The sequence below is a fragment of the Ranitomeya imitator genome, chromosome 6 (assembly GCF_032444005.1).
Source record: "Ranitomeya imitator isolate aRanImi1 chromosome 6, aRanImi1.pri, whole genome shotgun sequence".
Classification (NCBI taxonomy): Eukaryota; Metazoa; Chordata; class Amphibia; order Anura; family Dendrobatidae; genus Ranitomeya; species Ranitomeya imitator.
The window spans coordinates 398,425,922-398,442,105 of NC_091287.1; the positions used below are offsets into that span (position 1 = coordinate 398,425,922).

The 16,184-nt window shown below is 40.4% G+C and overlaps 1 protein-coding gene across 7 annotated transcripts in view; it reads left to right on the forward strand.

The window, feature by feature from the left end:
* The window catches only part of GATA6 (GATA binding protein 6), a 54,504-nt gene extending 40,539 nt beyond the window's left edge, over nt 1–13,965 (forward strand). For all 7 annotated transcript variants that reach the window (XM_069731186.1, XM_069731181.1, XM_069731187.1 and 4 more), the window contains exons 6-7: nt 1,782–1,891; nt 10,836–13,965. In XM_069731186.1, coding sequence (XP_069587287.1) covers nt 1,782–1,891; nt 10,836–11,006 — 281 coding nt within the window. In that variant the 3' untranslated portion in view covers nt 11,007–13,965. The remainder of the gene's footprint in view (nt 1–1,781; nt 1,892–10,835) is intronic.
* Nucleotides 13,966–16,184: the final 2,219 nt, after the last annotated feature.

The following is a 16,184-nucleotide window of genomic DNA, read 5'->3' on the forward strand; positions in this document are numbered from 1 at the left end:
ATAGTGCATGACGAATACCATAGTTGAAGAATAATTATATTGATACTAGATGGTGGCCCGATTCTAACGCATTGGATATTCTAGAATATGTATGTATATAGCAGCCACATAGTATATAGCACAGGCCACGTAGTTTATAGGAGCCACGTAGTATATACCAGCCACGCAGTATATAACACAGGCCAAGTAGTATATAACACAGCCCATGTAATGTATAGCACAGGCCACGCAGTATATAACAGGCCATGCAGTATATAACACAGCCTACGCAGTATATGACAGCCCATGCAGTGTATAACACAGCCCACGTAATATATAGCACAGCCCACGCAGTATATAACACAGCCAACGCAGTATATAACACAGCCCACGCAGTATATAACACAGCACATGCAGTATATAACACAGCCCACGCAGTATATAACACAGCCCACACAGAATATAACACAGCCCACACAGTATATAACACAGCCTAAGTAATATATAGCACAGCCCACGCAGTATATAACACAGCCACGCAGTATATAACACAGGGCATGCAGTATATAACACAGCCCACACAGTATATAACACAGCCCACGCAGTATATAACACAGGCCACGCAGTATATAATACAGGCCACGCAGTATATGACACAGGCCACGCAGTATATAACAGTGGCCACGCAGTATATAACACTGCCCACGTAGTATATAGCAGCCACGCAGTGTATAACACAGCCCACATAGTATATAGCAGTGTGGGCACCATATCCCTGTTAAAAAAAAATAATGAAAATAAAAAATAGTTATATACTCACCCTCCGGCGTCCAGCGAAGCTGTCCCGATGCACGCGCGGCTGCCTCCATCTTCCGTTCCCAGAGATGCATTGTGAAATTACCCAGATGACTTAGCGGTCTCGGAACGGAACGGGTACGGAGGCTGGCGGCAGCGACGCGCGCATCGGCAGACAACGGAAGGTGAGAATAGCAGTTTTTTTTTTTTATTAGATTTTTTTTACTATTGATGCTGCATAGGCAGCATCAATAGTAAAAAGTTGGTCACACAGGGTTAATAGCAGCGTTAATGGAGTGCGTTACCCGCGGCATAACGTGGTCCGTTAATGCTGCCATTAACCTTCTGTGAGCGCTGACTGGAGGGGAGTATGGAGCAGGTGCTGGGCACTGACTGGAACGAAGTAGGGAGGCTGCGACCAATCAGCGACGCGGGATTTCTGTGACAGAAAGACAGACAAACAGAAGGAAGTGCCTTAGACAATTATATATATAGAGATATATAAAGGGGTTTTCCACTTTTAGAAAAGTGTATCTCTTAACATTGCCTGTCATGTACAACAACAAAAGAAAATTGTTACTCACAGTCTTTGGCTCCAGAACCTGCTCACTGCTGCTGGTCCTGTCTTAGTGTTTGGTGACATTTCATTGACAACTCATATCACTGCTGCAGCTAATCACCGAGCTGAGAAGCTCGGCTGAGGTAGACCGCACCAACCGCTGAGTACAGTCATTGTCTGCAGAGGTAATGTGAGTTGTTGTTGTGACATCACCAATGCAGCCAAAACACTAAGCATCAGTGGAGAGACGATGCTGGAGCAAGGGATGGTGACTGATATCTGCTTTTGTTATTTTAAATGACAATCAATTTAAGGGGTCCTCATTTCTTCTGTAATACATGTAGTGATGACATGGCAGAGATTCTAATTTCCTATAGCTTTTCTGATATTTATATACAATACTAATGTAATATCTAAACCAAGTCCTATTTGTTCACGTGATTTGCAGGTACTGGTAGCCACCAAATTCCTATGACTCCGACTTCCACAACGTCATCCACAAACTCTGATGACTGTGTAAAAAGCGGTTCTCCTAACAATCCGGGCACAGCTTCTGGGGTAAGTGTCATAATGATAACACAAGAATATAAGTGGTGTCTTATCTCTCTCGCTATCTTATCTTGGGGAAGTTATCTCCACAAACATTTAGCTTTCAATGTCTGATAGCATGTACACAAGAAAATCAGAAGCCATAACCAAGCCAATATAAAAATAGGATTACTTGTCAATTTCAGTACCTTACATCGAAGTCCATAGTTGCACATAAGTCGTACAAATTTTTTTTTTTATTAATTCTGGATTTATTAAAAACAATAACTAACATTCTTGTTAGACACATTGTGATCTTGGCCACAAGCATTTATCAGACATTTTCACAGAAGTGTGAAGTTGTCCACACGCTGGAATTCGGCTTTATATTTGTGATCAATATTAACCCTTTCTGTTAGGCAAGTTTCACACAACAGGTTTATATCTCATACGTCAATAACAGTTTCTGGGTTTTTTTTTTCAGTGTTTGGACCCATGTTTGGTCTGTGTAGGTTTTCACAATCATTGCTGCATCCATCGTACTGTATGAAGAAAAAAAAATCTTAGCATTTGCAACCCTTTTAACAGTAAACTATAGATCTGTTTTTTTTCCCTCATGTGGCCATTAACATGTGATGAGGCACATTGATTGTAATGGATCAGTGATCTATTTTCAAAAATATGGAATAGCACTTGTAGCATAAAAACTGATATGTGAAAGCTCTCACTTAGAGGATCATTATTTCCCTTAAAGGAGATATTCCTAGCCAGAATTTACTAAAGAGGAATAGTAACTAGTGATGAGTGAGTATCCTCGTTGCTCTGGTCTCCCCGAGAATGCTCGGGTGGTCTTCGAGTATTTCAGTGTGCTCAGAGATTTAGTTTATGTCGCCACAGCTGCATGATTTGAGACTGCTGGAGAGCTTGAGTACATGTGGGGGTTGCCTGTTTGTTAGGGAATTCCCACATGCATTCAGCCTGTCTACAAGTCGCAAATCATGCAGCTCAGAGGATGAAAACTAAAGGTACCGTCACACTTAGCGACGCTGCAGCGATGCCGACAACGATCCGGATCGCTGCAGCGTCGCTGTTTGGTCGCTGGAGAGCTGTCACACAGACCGCTCTCCAGCGACCAACGATGCCGGTAACCAGGGTAAACATCGGGTAACTAAGCGCAGGGCCGCGCTTAGTAAACCGATGTTTACCCTGGTTACCATCCTAAAAGTAAAAAAAAAAACAAACACTACATACTTACCTACAGCCGTCTGTCCTCCAGCGCTGTGCTCTGCACTCCTCCTGTACTGACTGTGAGCACAGCGGCCGGAAAGCAGAGCGGTGACGTCACCGCTCTGCTTTCCGGCTGACCGACGCTCACAGCCAGTACAGGAGGAGAGCAGAGCACAGCGCTGGAGGACAGACGGCTGTAGGTAAGTATGTAGTGTTTGTTTTTTTTTACTTTTAGGATGGTAACCAGGGTAAACATCGGGTTACTAAGCGCGGCCCTGCGCTTAGTTACCCGATGTTTACCCTGGTTACCAGCGAAGACATCGCTGAATCGGTGTCACACACGCTGATTCAGCGATGTCTACGGGGAGTCCAGCGACCAAATAAAGTTCTGGACTTTCTTCCCCGACCAGCGACAGCACAGCAGGGGCCTGATCGCTGCTGCCTGTCACACTGGACGATATCGCTAGCGAGGACGCTGCAACGTCACGGATCGCTAGCGATATCGTCTAGTGTGACGGTACCTTAAATCTCCGAGGACTCCAAAATACTCGGGGAGAGCCGAGCAACAATGCTACTCTCCCATCATTAATAGCAACACATCCTACATTTATGTCAGGGTTCCTGTATGTTTACGCCCTATCCCCTGGGCAATTTTCCATTTTCCTTCATCCCCTTCCTCCAAACTTTTTCATTTTTTCAGCCATATGAAGTTTTTTTTTTTTTTGCTTTTGAATGACACCATTCATTCTACCAAGCAGAGTACTGGAAACAGGAAAAAATATCCAGTGTGGTGAAATTGCGAAAAAAAAAAATTCCACAATGTTTTTTTTTTTATTTACCATGTTCAATATACGGTAAAAATGACCTGGCAATATGATGCCAAACATGTATAGTTTAATTTTTTTTAAATAGTGAAAAAAAATTCAGAAATTTAAAAAAAAAAAAAAAATCACTTTTGTCACCATTTTCCAAGACATATAACATTCTTATTTTTCGAGATCTGGGGTTGTGTGAGGGATTATTTTTTGCACACTGAGCTGAGATTTTTGCTGATACCATTTTGGTCTAGATATGATGTTTTGATTGTCTTTAATTGCATTTTATTGCGAAGCTGTGGTGACCAAAAAATGTAATTCTGATTTTTTATTCTTATTATGCGGTTACCCATTGGACTAATTTATTTTATATTTTGATAAACCGGGCTGGGCAAAAGGGAGGTGATTTGAATTTTTGTGTTTTTTCTTTCTTTTTTTTATAACTTTTTTCTATTTTTTAATGTATTAGTCCCTTTAGGAGACTTGACGCTGTGATCGTCGGATCGCTTGCGATATACATAGCAGTGCTCCAGCCCTGCTATGTATTGCAAAAATCACAATCTCCTATGAACACTGGCCACAAACCGGCATTCAAAGGAGAAAGGAGTATCGTAATGACAGGCCCGGTGGTCTTCAGTTGACCCCTGGCTGTCATGACAACTGCGATCATGTGATAGGCACGCCAATGGGCTGGATCAATGATGCCCTTCCTGTATGCGCTTCTTAAATTCCACTGTTAGTGATTGACAGTGACATTTATCTGGTTAACAGCAGTGGGTAGATCCGAGATCCAGAGGCACTTGATAGCTGATTAAATCCATCAAGTGCAGGGAAAGCCATCAAGTGCTGGGAAAGATGTGTGCTCATCATCAAAAGCAGGGACACGTCGATGACGTAAATATACGTAATCGGTCTTGAAAATAGATAGGGTAGAACTGAGTTAAACATTCTGGGAAATCTTTACTGGCAACTGAAAGTAAGCATTTTTCTGTAGGTGTAGCTATCTATACTCTTCCTATGTAGTCATCAGCAATGTGGATCACACAGTAGGAGCCATATATCTTACAACGACCCCAACCATTACAGTATTGGGAACCCTACCATTGGGAAATCCAAAAAGTTTGCAATTTTCTTCAGAATATAAGGAATATTTTAAGCAGACGATTAGAAAAAAAAACTACTTTTGCAGCATTAGATTTTTTTTTAATCAATATATTTGTTAGTTATAATGGGGTTAATGGGGTTTTACAGTTTTGTAAACTCTTTCTCCCCCGGCTGCATTTAAAAACCCCCAAACTGCTTCCCGAGGCCATTGCTCTGTCTCCGCCGCAGTCTGTCATTGTCTACAGCGCTGCAGCCGATAGCTTTGCACAGTGGGTTTGCCTGTTCAGAACTGTTGAGCTCACTGATTTGCTGCAGTGCTGTCAGTATGACATCAGTGCTGCTGACAATAACAGAAAATGGGGACAGTGGTGGAGACTTAGCGGTGCTCCCCAGGAGGAAGAGAAAAGCTTGTTTTTTTTTAGCAAAATGTAGTATGAGTATGGATGGGTGTTTTCCAAAACCATAAAACCCCTTTAAATATGATATTTTTTATTATATTTTGCAAGCCTCATAGTATATCAATTTAAATAAGAACTATTTGGATTATAGCCATATATATAAAAGAGCTCAGTAAAAGTAAAGGAATGCTGAAAGAATTCAGTGTTTAGGGCACTAAATGGATTTATTGCAAAACGGTTCCCAGTACTGAAAGACTCTGGCTTAGATCTGTTCACTAGAAAGTGGCGTCAGCAACTTCATCTTCATACCATAGATATTTTATCTACACACCCAAACCCTGCACACAATGACGTTTCACTATAAAAGGCAAAAATATAGATTCTCCTGTTAGTCCTGAGGCTAGAACAGCAGGAGATGATCATTACAATCATTATCATCATCAATATTAAGATTTTTACTTCTATTCTTGATTACTTTATTTAGGTCACTGAGAAGTGAAGACGTGCCAGCTCTCCTCTGAAGGGCATATTAACATTATAACTGATCCAGGTTCATAGTAATGCCTATAGTGTTAAACCTGTCAGACACCCCCTATACATTGTACTGCTTATTGTTGCAGCATGGTAGTTAACAAAGCGTAATATATTCTCTGGCTCCATGACTCCATGGCTGGTTGACACTATTATTACTTTATCTCGGTGATCTTTTTTATCAGATAACCAGCACAGAAAAAGCAAACAGTTCAGTATCAAGAGTCCATATTGGACCTCAACCCCCCAACAAAAATATTCAGAGTAGGCGGCATTAGTATATATATCCATAGACACAGTTAAGTATATATCACAGCTTTTAAACACAAGGAAGAGGATTTTGCCTCCCACAGGGAAATAACCCCTTTCCACATAATTTGATACCCCACAGTCAATTTCCTCACACAATTTACGGTACTCCACAATAACGCTCACATCCACAATATACCAACCTCACAGCAAGCCCCAACAGTATGATGCCCCAATACTGACCCCTTACAATATTATGTCTGAACAGCAATCCCCTCATCCTTCACAACATGAGTTCTTTACAATTCCCCCATATGTCATATGGTGTCCCAACATTACATGCCATACATAGTATGATACCCCCTTATTACCCTTATACTGTATGATGGTCCCACAGCCACCAGCACAGTAAGATGCACCCACGCTGAACCCCACAGAAGACTTTTCAGCAATCTCATTATCATAACAGACAGGATTACCATGAATATTAACTCTTCTATACACAGTAGATGACACAAGAGCCATCTTTTTACAATAGGTGATGTCACAACTCCCCCTGCTTCCACTCCCTTCATAATACCCTCGCCCTTGTGGGATCACCTACATATTCCTCTTATCTTCAGTGCATATCAGAATAGGTATACATCAGACATTGAGATTCTCGTTACCAATCCTCTCCTCTCGGAAGCCGCTCTTTTCCTCGGGTGGTCACTGCCAGGAGGCAATGATGAAAGGGAGGCCCTGCCTTTGCACTGTACGCACAGCTGGTACACATGCGCAATGCTGCGGTTAGGGCTCAAATAAAGACTGTCAATCAAAATCAAGGAACTGCTCAGCATGGAAATTGTGGGGAGCAATGAGCTTTTGGCTACACCAAAGGTACACCAAACTCCCCTCACTTGCACTTGGAATAAAACAAGTTTTAAAACTAGTTAAGCGATGAAATATGCACGGCTTTTAAAATAAAATATACTGGATATGGGAAAAGTCACCTATACAACTATTTAATTAATTTAATTTGCATTTTGGGAGTGACAGGTTCCCATGAAGAGGAACCCGTCTCTAATAAAATGCTGTCCACCTGTGACGTGTCAAAACGTGTAATAATTCTGACATTTTCTACTAAACCCTGTAGTTATATCTGTAATATTCGATTTTCAAGTCACCAGATATTATAATACAAGCTTCACCAATTATCAAATCAATCTCTTGGCTCTGATGAGGCTGTTGTACTTACTTTTAAAATTCGCGTCTGCATAATTTTAATATTAAATTAAGCATTATAGGAGTCACATAAAATACTTATGACAATATCAGGTGTGAGCACATTTTAAAGGATTACACAGCTATTCTTACTTGGCTTTCAAAGAAAGTACACCATGCTCATCAGGTCTAGCAGATCTATTCAATGCTGTATGCAGTTTGCAGTTTGAAATCTGTTGACAGAACACAATCTATGACCTATAAATGGCATTATAACACTTCATATTATTGGCCGATGACTGTAATTCCATAGTTATTAGATCCTTCTTGCAAATCTTGATGCCATAATTTACAATGACAGCTTAAGTATAGCTGCATGGAATTCCTACCAGAGAGCGCCTGATTTGTCTGGCTCTGTGAACTCCTCAGAGAAGAAAAACACATATCTATCTTTTGTTTGGAGTTTGGAATCTTTTCACTAAAAGTAACAGTTTTTGTTAAGCAACCTAGAAACTATCTTTCTTCTAGAGAAAAACATGTAGATTATAGGTCGCATTCTAAACCCTACAGATAAATACCAGCACATTAAGACAACTTATTATACTGATGCCCCATATATATAAGTAGTGTGCCACCCTAAAGTCCTGCATGCTTCAGATTCATAAACAGGGTGTACAACCTATTGATGAATTTGCCATAGGCTAGAAAAAAACATTTGTCGCTGTTTCTTACCTAAGTGGCATACAAATATCGATAAAGTTGCCTTAATGTGTTTGTTAAAAATGGCTTATGCTTTATTGCCATATTTTATGACACATTTACACCATTATATTACACCTCTAGTGTCCTTATAATGCAAATATCACCAAGGTGCACTATTATTTCATTCTATTGTAGATTAAAGTCCATGTTCTTCAGTCGATAGAATATATGCTATCGCTTTACATGCCTTAAAATAAATGTCAAATGTTTGTGAATATAAATATTTCATTACTATATAGTATCTGTTGTTCTTTTTTTTTTTTTATATATCGGATTCTCATAGAAACAATATAAACAAGGACAGCTTTTCTAATTACTAAGCATGAAGCTTACCAAAGCACATGTATAACAATGACAGTTTGTATATATATATACACACACTGTATATCAAGCTCATGATGTATGAACAAATTGTTGATGGGTGAGAATGCTACTTATATCGCTGGATTGGGAGAGTGATTTTTATACTAGACAACCAAACACTGACATGTACATGTTTATATTCAGTGTATCATCTTCTATAGTTGCTAATAGTATTTTGAGTGGTATTTTAAGGTGGTACCGTTTTCCATTGTGAGAAGTAAGCTATGGACTGGTAGGCCAAGGTCCCAGGGAATTTCACTCTTTAGCGAAACATACAGTGACCTGTGAAAGTATTCTCCCCCTTAACACTATTGTCTTTGAATATTAAAAATATACAGTACTGAGACTAAATTCTGTGATAATATGGTGGTCAGGCCACTCAGGCGGTCTGCAGGGAATGATCAAAGGCAGAGTCAAAGGCTGAACAAATAATTATACAGAGGGACTCACCGATGACGTCTTTTTCTATTGGAACTGTCAAAGTTCACTATCTTCTCTATCTTGCACAGACCCCATTATGACTTCTAACTACTCAACTGCAAAGCTTACAACCTCCACATCTAAGGCCTCTTTCACACTTCCGTTTTTTACAATCCGTTATGTTGAAAACATGGATCCTGTGCAGATTGTAATAAATGAATGCACTGGGTCCGTTTTTTTTGACGGACCGGTCAAGGCTATGTGCACGTTGTGTATGCGTCTTCGCTGCGTTTTTCCGCTGTGAAAACGCATGCACAACACAACCCATGTTAAAAATAATAAAAAAAATTAAAAATTGTGATATTATTACCTTCCGGCATCCCCCGCAGCCTTCCCGTGGCCCCCGCAGCCTTCCTGATGCTCGCGATGCTGCCGGCAGCACACGTTCCCAGTAATACCTTGCGAGACAATGACCTGTGATGACGTAGCGGTCTTGCGCATGCTCAGTTGCAAAAGACTGCATTCGTCGCTGGATTCCTGCATTTGACAGTCAGCGATGGATCCTGCGTCCATAGGCTTCCTTTATAGCCAACGATGGACAGCCCAGGATCCGTCGCTGAGCGATTTTCCGACGCACACAAAAAACGTTTCTATGTGCGTTGTCTCCACCCGACGGACAGCAATTTTACGATGGATCCAGCGCACGACGGATGAAATGGAAGGCCATCCGTCACAATCCGTCGCTAATGCAAGTCTATGATAAAAAAAAACGGATCAAGCAGAAATATTTGCTGGATCAGTTTTTTTCACAAAACGAGGCACTGTGATGGAAAGAGAAAGATGGAAGTGTGAAAGAGGCCTTAGTTTCACTTACTTTAAGCAGGTCCCCAACGTCTCTAGTACTAATCTGCTGTTACCTCTAATGAGTCTGCTGTGATGCTAAGTGCCCCCCAAAGACTGTACGGCAGTAAAGAAAACAGTGTCTCTATTGCTGTGGTAGGGGGTTATTGTTTACTGTTTTAGGGGCTCCTCATGACACAGCACAGCCAGGGCCAAGATGTAAGTTTGTGGAGTGGTAATGGCCTAGAGCTGCTTTGTCGTTTGATTTCAGTTCTACACATGCTGTAGGTAATATTGTTCTAGGTTGAAGTTCCTGACAGCTGACTGGTCACAAGGGGTAGAAAATTGTCCAGTCCATACTAGAGGGGGTCTAGTGGTGGAGGAGCCTAGCAATAGAGGGGTTTTGTATACAGGCAACAAGTCCCACTGTATGCTAATGTTGCAGCCTACCACTCTGAGATGTTGACAGAGTATTAGCTACACCAGGTTCTAACATACTGTGTGGATTAATATGGCACGCACTAAAATAAATTTGCATAGTAAGACACGCATACATACCACACACACAATCTCTCTGGCTGGTGTATTGTTCCTGTCTTCAGCCATTTCTAGCTGTTCCATCTTCTAATAAAATGGACTTCTAAAACTTACTAGAATTGCTCTTTCTAAGGGCTTGAGTGCATGACCAATTTTCTCGAACCAGTACTAACTGTGATTTTCACAGATAGAACTCGTATCAATGATATCCTCTCTGGCTGTGTTTCCGATTTTGATCTGAGTGTCGGATCAAAATCGGCAATGCAAATGTATGTAAAAAAAAATCAAACCGCACTTGGATGACATCGGTCTTGTGTACCTTTCCTAACTATTAATGTTGATCAGAGGAGCCCCAGTCAGTCAAAAATAAGTGGCAAATTCCTTATTACCCTGTGTATCCTACTTGACTGTTAAGATAAAATCAGGTACATATCACAGCTTTTGAATGGTATTAGTAATGTTACCGGTCATGCTCCTATGATTCACTTATGTTTAGTTTTTAATATCTTTCATTTTCTTTTCAAGGTTGGGTCATTGTTGATGTCTTCTCAGCAAAGTGGGAGCACCAGCCCAGATAACAATGCACTAAAATACACAGGGCAGGATGGGCTGTACTCAGCTGTCAGTTTAGGATCCTCATCTGAAGTTGGCGGTTCTGTCAGGCAAGATTCTTGGTGTGCCTTGGCTTTGGCTTGATAACTGTTGGAATGGTTTGGGTATCAGTATGCCTCCTCCTGATACATGTTGAAGAATATTTGCAGACTTCTGATCCTCATACATCCATGAAGAACACTTTCTTATCCTTAGTGCCTTGGTTCATGTAGAGAGTTGTGAACATTGTCGATCATCTATGCAAGAGGAATGATACCAAGAGATACATGTCATACTTGTTCAAAGAAACCATGCTGAATGAACTTCCTAACCAGGATGGATGCAAAAACTGCTCTTCAGAAGAAGGCCTTTATACTCCATCACACATCGAGAAATGCTGCCTTGTGAAAAGACACTTGACCCAATTTTATTTTTCAGGCTTCCAGGTGGTGACTTTCACCATAAGTGGCTCATCTATGGTAACTGGCTCAATCACTATTTCTTTTGTCATCTCAAGAATTTCTGCTGTCACTCCTATTGCTCCTCCATTAAGCAGATGGCATGTCATCCTGTACAATACTAACCCGGTAATTTATATTGTGGTGAAAAAAAAAACCATTATAGCATTATAAAACTTAGCATTACTTACTTGACTTAATTGCCAAATGGTCTTGTGAATGAACAGATCTTCCTGGATGTCAGGTTGCCTATTGCAAACCCACAGACATAACTGAATCACAATCACAAATTAAATAAATAAACCTGTTAAATTGTTTTTTGTTATTAAAATAATACCACCATGAAACAGATCTTATAAATACATTTTAGCAGTGCTTCTGTGGAAATCAGCAGTCTAAAGTTGGCATACATATCACCAATCTCTCCTGACTCCCTCATACACATGAACCATCAGCTGATCCAACCATGCATGAGTGCTTTATGTGGTGAGGAGGAGAGTGAGCTGCTGCCAAGCAAAAAAAGCATTAGCTTATCTTTAGGGAGAACATAAGAATGGGGGTTGAAATCAGAAGTGCCCAATCCTTCTTCCCCTCCAATCCACCCACTCCCACCCTCCTCCTATGATCTGTCAGAGTGGAGCTTGAGGGACCCATACACATTGGATGATTTTCCGGTCCTGTAAAAGTCGGTGAGTTTGCCTGACTTTAATATCTAGCGGGGCCTTTACAAGGAAGGAGAAAGTGAACACATGTGATATCAATTAATGGAAAGTGACCATCATTAAAGTGGGACTTTTATTACAAGCATGACTACTGCAGCACAGCCCAGATGACTATTGAGATCCGTAGCAATGTTGAAAATTCATGTTCTTCCTCCTTATCAAACTGCCATAAGCACAACTCTGACAAGAGATTTACAGGCACTGTTGGATGGTGGTACAAGTTTAGTAACAAAGATCCAGCTTACAGTTCCCTTTAAATAGAACTTTAGCATGCTAGATTGGCCAAATCATGGAATGATTCCCGAATAAAACGTTTTGATTTTTGAATTTCTCATCTCTTGCAAGTATATTATTTTGTACAGCTTAGGTTTTGATTTCTGATGAATCCAAATTTGTAGTAGCAGAGATTTTTTTCTCTCCATGACACTTGACCAGTCGTCATAAGCAGGGGGAGAAACAGATGATGCCCCCAGAAGGTCAGAAAAACATGTTTTCTTCTGTGAAAAGTAGTGACACAGGGCCCTGCTCTCAACACTAATCTATGCACCTACTGTAAAGAGCAGATCTGAGTGTGATTACACTCAGCATTAAACCCCTTTTTTCATCTCACATCAGTCAGTGGGGGGAGGGGAATAATGCAGATTTATATGATTGCAAACAACTCTGAGTGTCACATTTCTTGGTCCCATCAGGGTTTACGTTCAAACTTCTCAACAAAATTGGGTCCTATGTGCTGACAGGGTCATAGACTATAATGGTGCCGACAGAGTGAATGTTAGCTCTGTTGTGCATAATTTTCGGACATATATGCCTACTGGAGATTGACAATCAGATGTGTAGTTCTGCGTCTGGGTGTGTGTCTCCAATAAGTGTATACGCCTGAAAATTATGCACTACAGGGCACACATTCACTCTGCACCATTATAGTCCATGGCCACATAGGCAGATACACCCGAATCCCATCTTTCAGGGGGTTCGTACATAAGCCACGGGGCCTGCAAGCGTGTGACAACGCAATGTGAAAGCACCCTTAGTGTTAGTAATCACAGTTGGCAATGCTGTATGCCACACAGTAGCTACATAGATCATTACATATCTCTTAGGAGAAAGCTTGTTCAAGCTTCTTTAGGGGTGTGTTCTTTTTTTCTGCCTGTTTTTGATTGGGCAACATCATGCAGGGGAAAAAACACATATTCCCAGAGACAAATCCCAGAGACAAGCCCTGCCCTGGAGTTATCATAATTTATAACAAGCTAATGTCTGCACAACAAAGATGACAAATTATAAGAAAAACTAAATGTTATTCATCTCTGCAGCCACTATTCCATGGTGTAGCCAGCTTAACACAATAAAACTGGTTCTCTTTATTGTTGTGTGGGCAGGAATGGTGGTTTAATAAAAGTTTTTTCTATTTAAAAAAATATGTCTACAGCCAAATATGGATTGGGAAAATACCAAGCAATAACACAATTGGTGTACTTTTGGGTATGTAAGCAGGTATCACTTACTATATGACCTAAGAAACTCGAGACTGAAACCAACTATATGGGCCATCCATTCTTCTTTATTCTTTCAATGTAGACTGCATCGTTCACCACAATTTCAACGTTTTGCTGTATTTTTCTTGAAGAAAAACAATTGTCACTTAAGGTACCTTCACACTAAGCGACGCTGCAGCGATACCGACAACGATGTCGATCGCTGCAGCGTCGCTGTTTGGTCGCTGGAGAGCTGTCACACAGACAGCTGTCCAGCGACCAACGATCCCGAAGTCCCCGGGTAACCAGGGTAAACATTGGGTTACTAAGCGCAGGGCCGCGCTTAGTAACCCGATGTTTACCCTGGTTACCGTTGTAAATGTAAAAAAACAAACACTACATACTTACATTCCCGGTGTCTGGTCATGTCCCTCGCCTTCAGCTTCCCGCACTGACTGTGCTTTACGGCTGGCTGGCGCTCACCAGTCAGTGCAGGAAGCTGAAGGCGAGGGACATGACCAGACACCGGGAATGTAAGTATGTAGTGTTTGTTTTTTTACATTTACAACGGTAACCAGGGTAAACATCGGGTTACTAAGCGCGGCCCTGCGCTTAGTTACCCGATGTTTACCCTGGTTACCAGTGAAGACATCGCTGGATCGGTGTCACACACGCCGATTCAGCGATGTCAGCGGGAGATCCAGCGACAAAATAAAGTGCTGGACTTTCTCCAGCGACCAACGATCTCCCAGCAGGGGCCTGATCGTTGGTCGCTGTCACACATAACGATTTTGTTAACGATATTGTTGCTACGTCACAAAAAGCAACGATATCGTTAATGATATCATTATGTGTGACGGTACCTTTAGGTTCAGTTGTCACCAAAAACTTGTGAGACTAATACTGTCACCCCAGATAAGAATAGCTTCTAGGACAGTGTAAGATAAGGTTTCGGGAGATGTTTTTTCCTTGTTCCTTCTTTTTAGATCCTGCTTCCATTTATGATAAAAAAGCAGAAATGAGAACAGATCTCCTTAACTTGAGTGAGAACCAAACCGAAGTGACATCAATCACACCAATCTAGGTTTCTAAAGTGTTCCAATTACCGTAACCAACATTCTGGTGGAGGGTTTCTCGCTATTTGAGGTTTATGTATGTGACTGGATTGCTCAGTCTCTATGTGCATACAGGGTAGCAAATGATATGTTTTCTTCCACAATACAATGTTTTTGTATAGAGAAAAGTGCAATTGTCATTGCAGCAATCAGTGTTGAATCATTTACATAAGATTTAACAACTTTTTGTATGGAATGTATACATTTTAACTTAATGGTACTTTAATAATTTAATAATAATAATGTTAAGCTGGCATTTTTATAACTTTCCCATGTCTTGACCGGCGCCCCAGTCCCTCCCTCAACAAGATTTTAAATGAACATTTTGTATTTTGTTTTCTAATTGTAATTTTTTTCTTTCAAGAACAAATATTCTCAGGAAAATGGTCTTTATTATTGAACTTTATAAAAAAGAATGCTAATAACCCCACTACCTATTTGCTGTTGAATATGTGCAAAGTGCAACACATGTTAAATTTTAAAAATGTTTATGTGTTAAATATGTACATAAGGTAAAGAACCACACTTGTGTGACTGGCACATTGCTAAGTTAGTTTTATGTTATTTTTTTTGGTCTTTTTTTTATGGGATGTTGTTTGAAACGTTGCCATAATAGAGCTTTAAAAATAATAAAAAAAAAGCCTATTGTTTTTATCATTGCTTGTGCCTTACTTGAATCCTTGAACTATGCTACCGTGATGCAATGAGTGCTTGCATAGCTGGAAAAAAAATCCTTTCTCATACCTACATATTACGTCAAATGGTTTGTTTTATAAGTGAGGGCATTTTTTTCACGTGCCATGTTTGTGTTGCTGCAATGTTTGTAGCTGGTCAAAAAAAAGACGAGGTCAGCCCTTTGACTAACTTTGTAGCTAAAATACTGTATGGTTTTGCAATAAATTAGAGAAGGGAATTATTTGTCAAATGTGGTCAAATATAGCTTTAAAAACAAACCCCTGGTATTTCAAAAACACATGATAATAGCGTTGTTTTATAGGCTGTAGTAATCAAGTGTAGAAAGCATACCACTAAAGCTTTGACATTTTATTGGATAGAATCAATCTTGTGCTACATTCCCATGATGAGTTTTTGATGTTGCATATTTTCTGAACCTATTAAATAAATTTGGTTACTTGTGCTTTTCAGGGCTTTTTTACATGCATTTATCACATTTTTTACTGTGTTTTTTTGTCTCTTGTTGGTGTGTCAAGATTTAAATTAAGCTGCTTTGTTTTTTATGCTTCCTTGTATTTTAAAAGGAATATTCAGAAGTTAGTCAGTTCAAAGGCAGGGAGCTAGATTATTACAAGGGATGGAAGGCCTCTCATATGATGAGAGGTTGCAAAAGTTGGGCTTGTTTAGCTTAGAAAAAAGGCGCCTCAGAAGGGGATCTCATTTACATGTATAAATACACGTGTGGTCAGGACAAGGGTCTGGCATCTAACTTATTCCAAAGACCATACTAAGGACCACGGGATATTCATTACAGGTGGAAGAAAGACTATTCAGG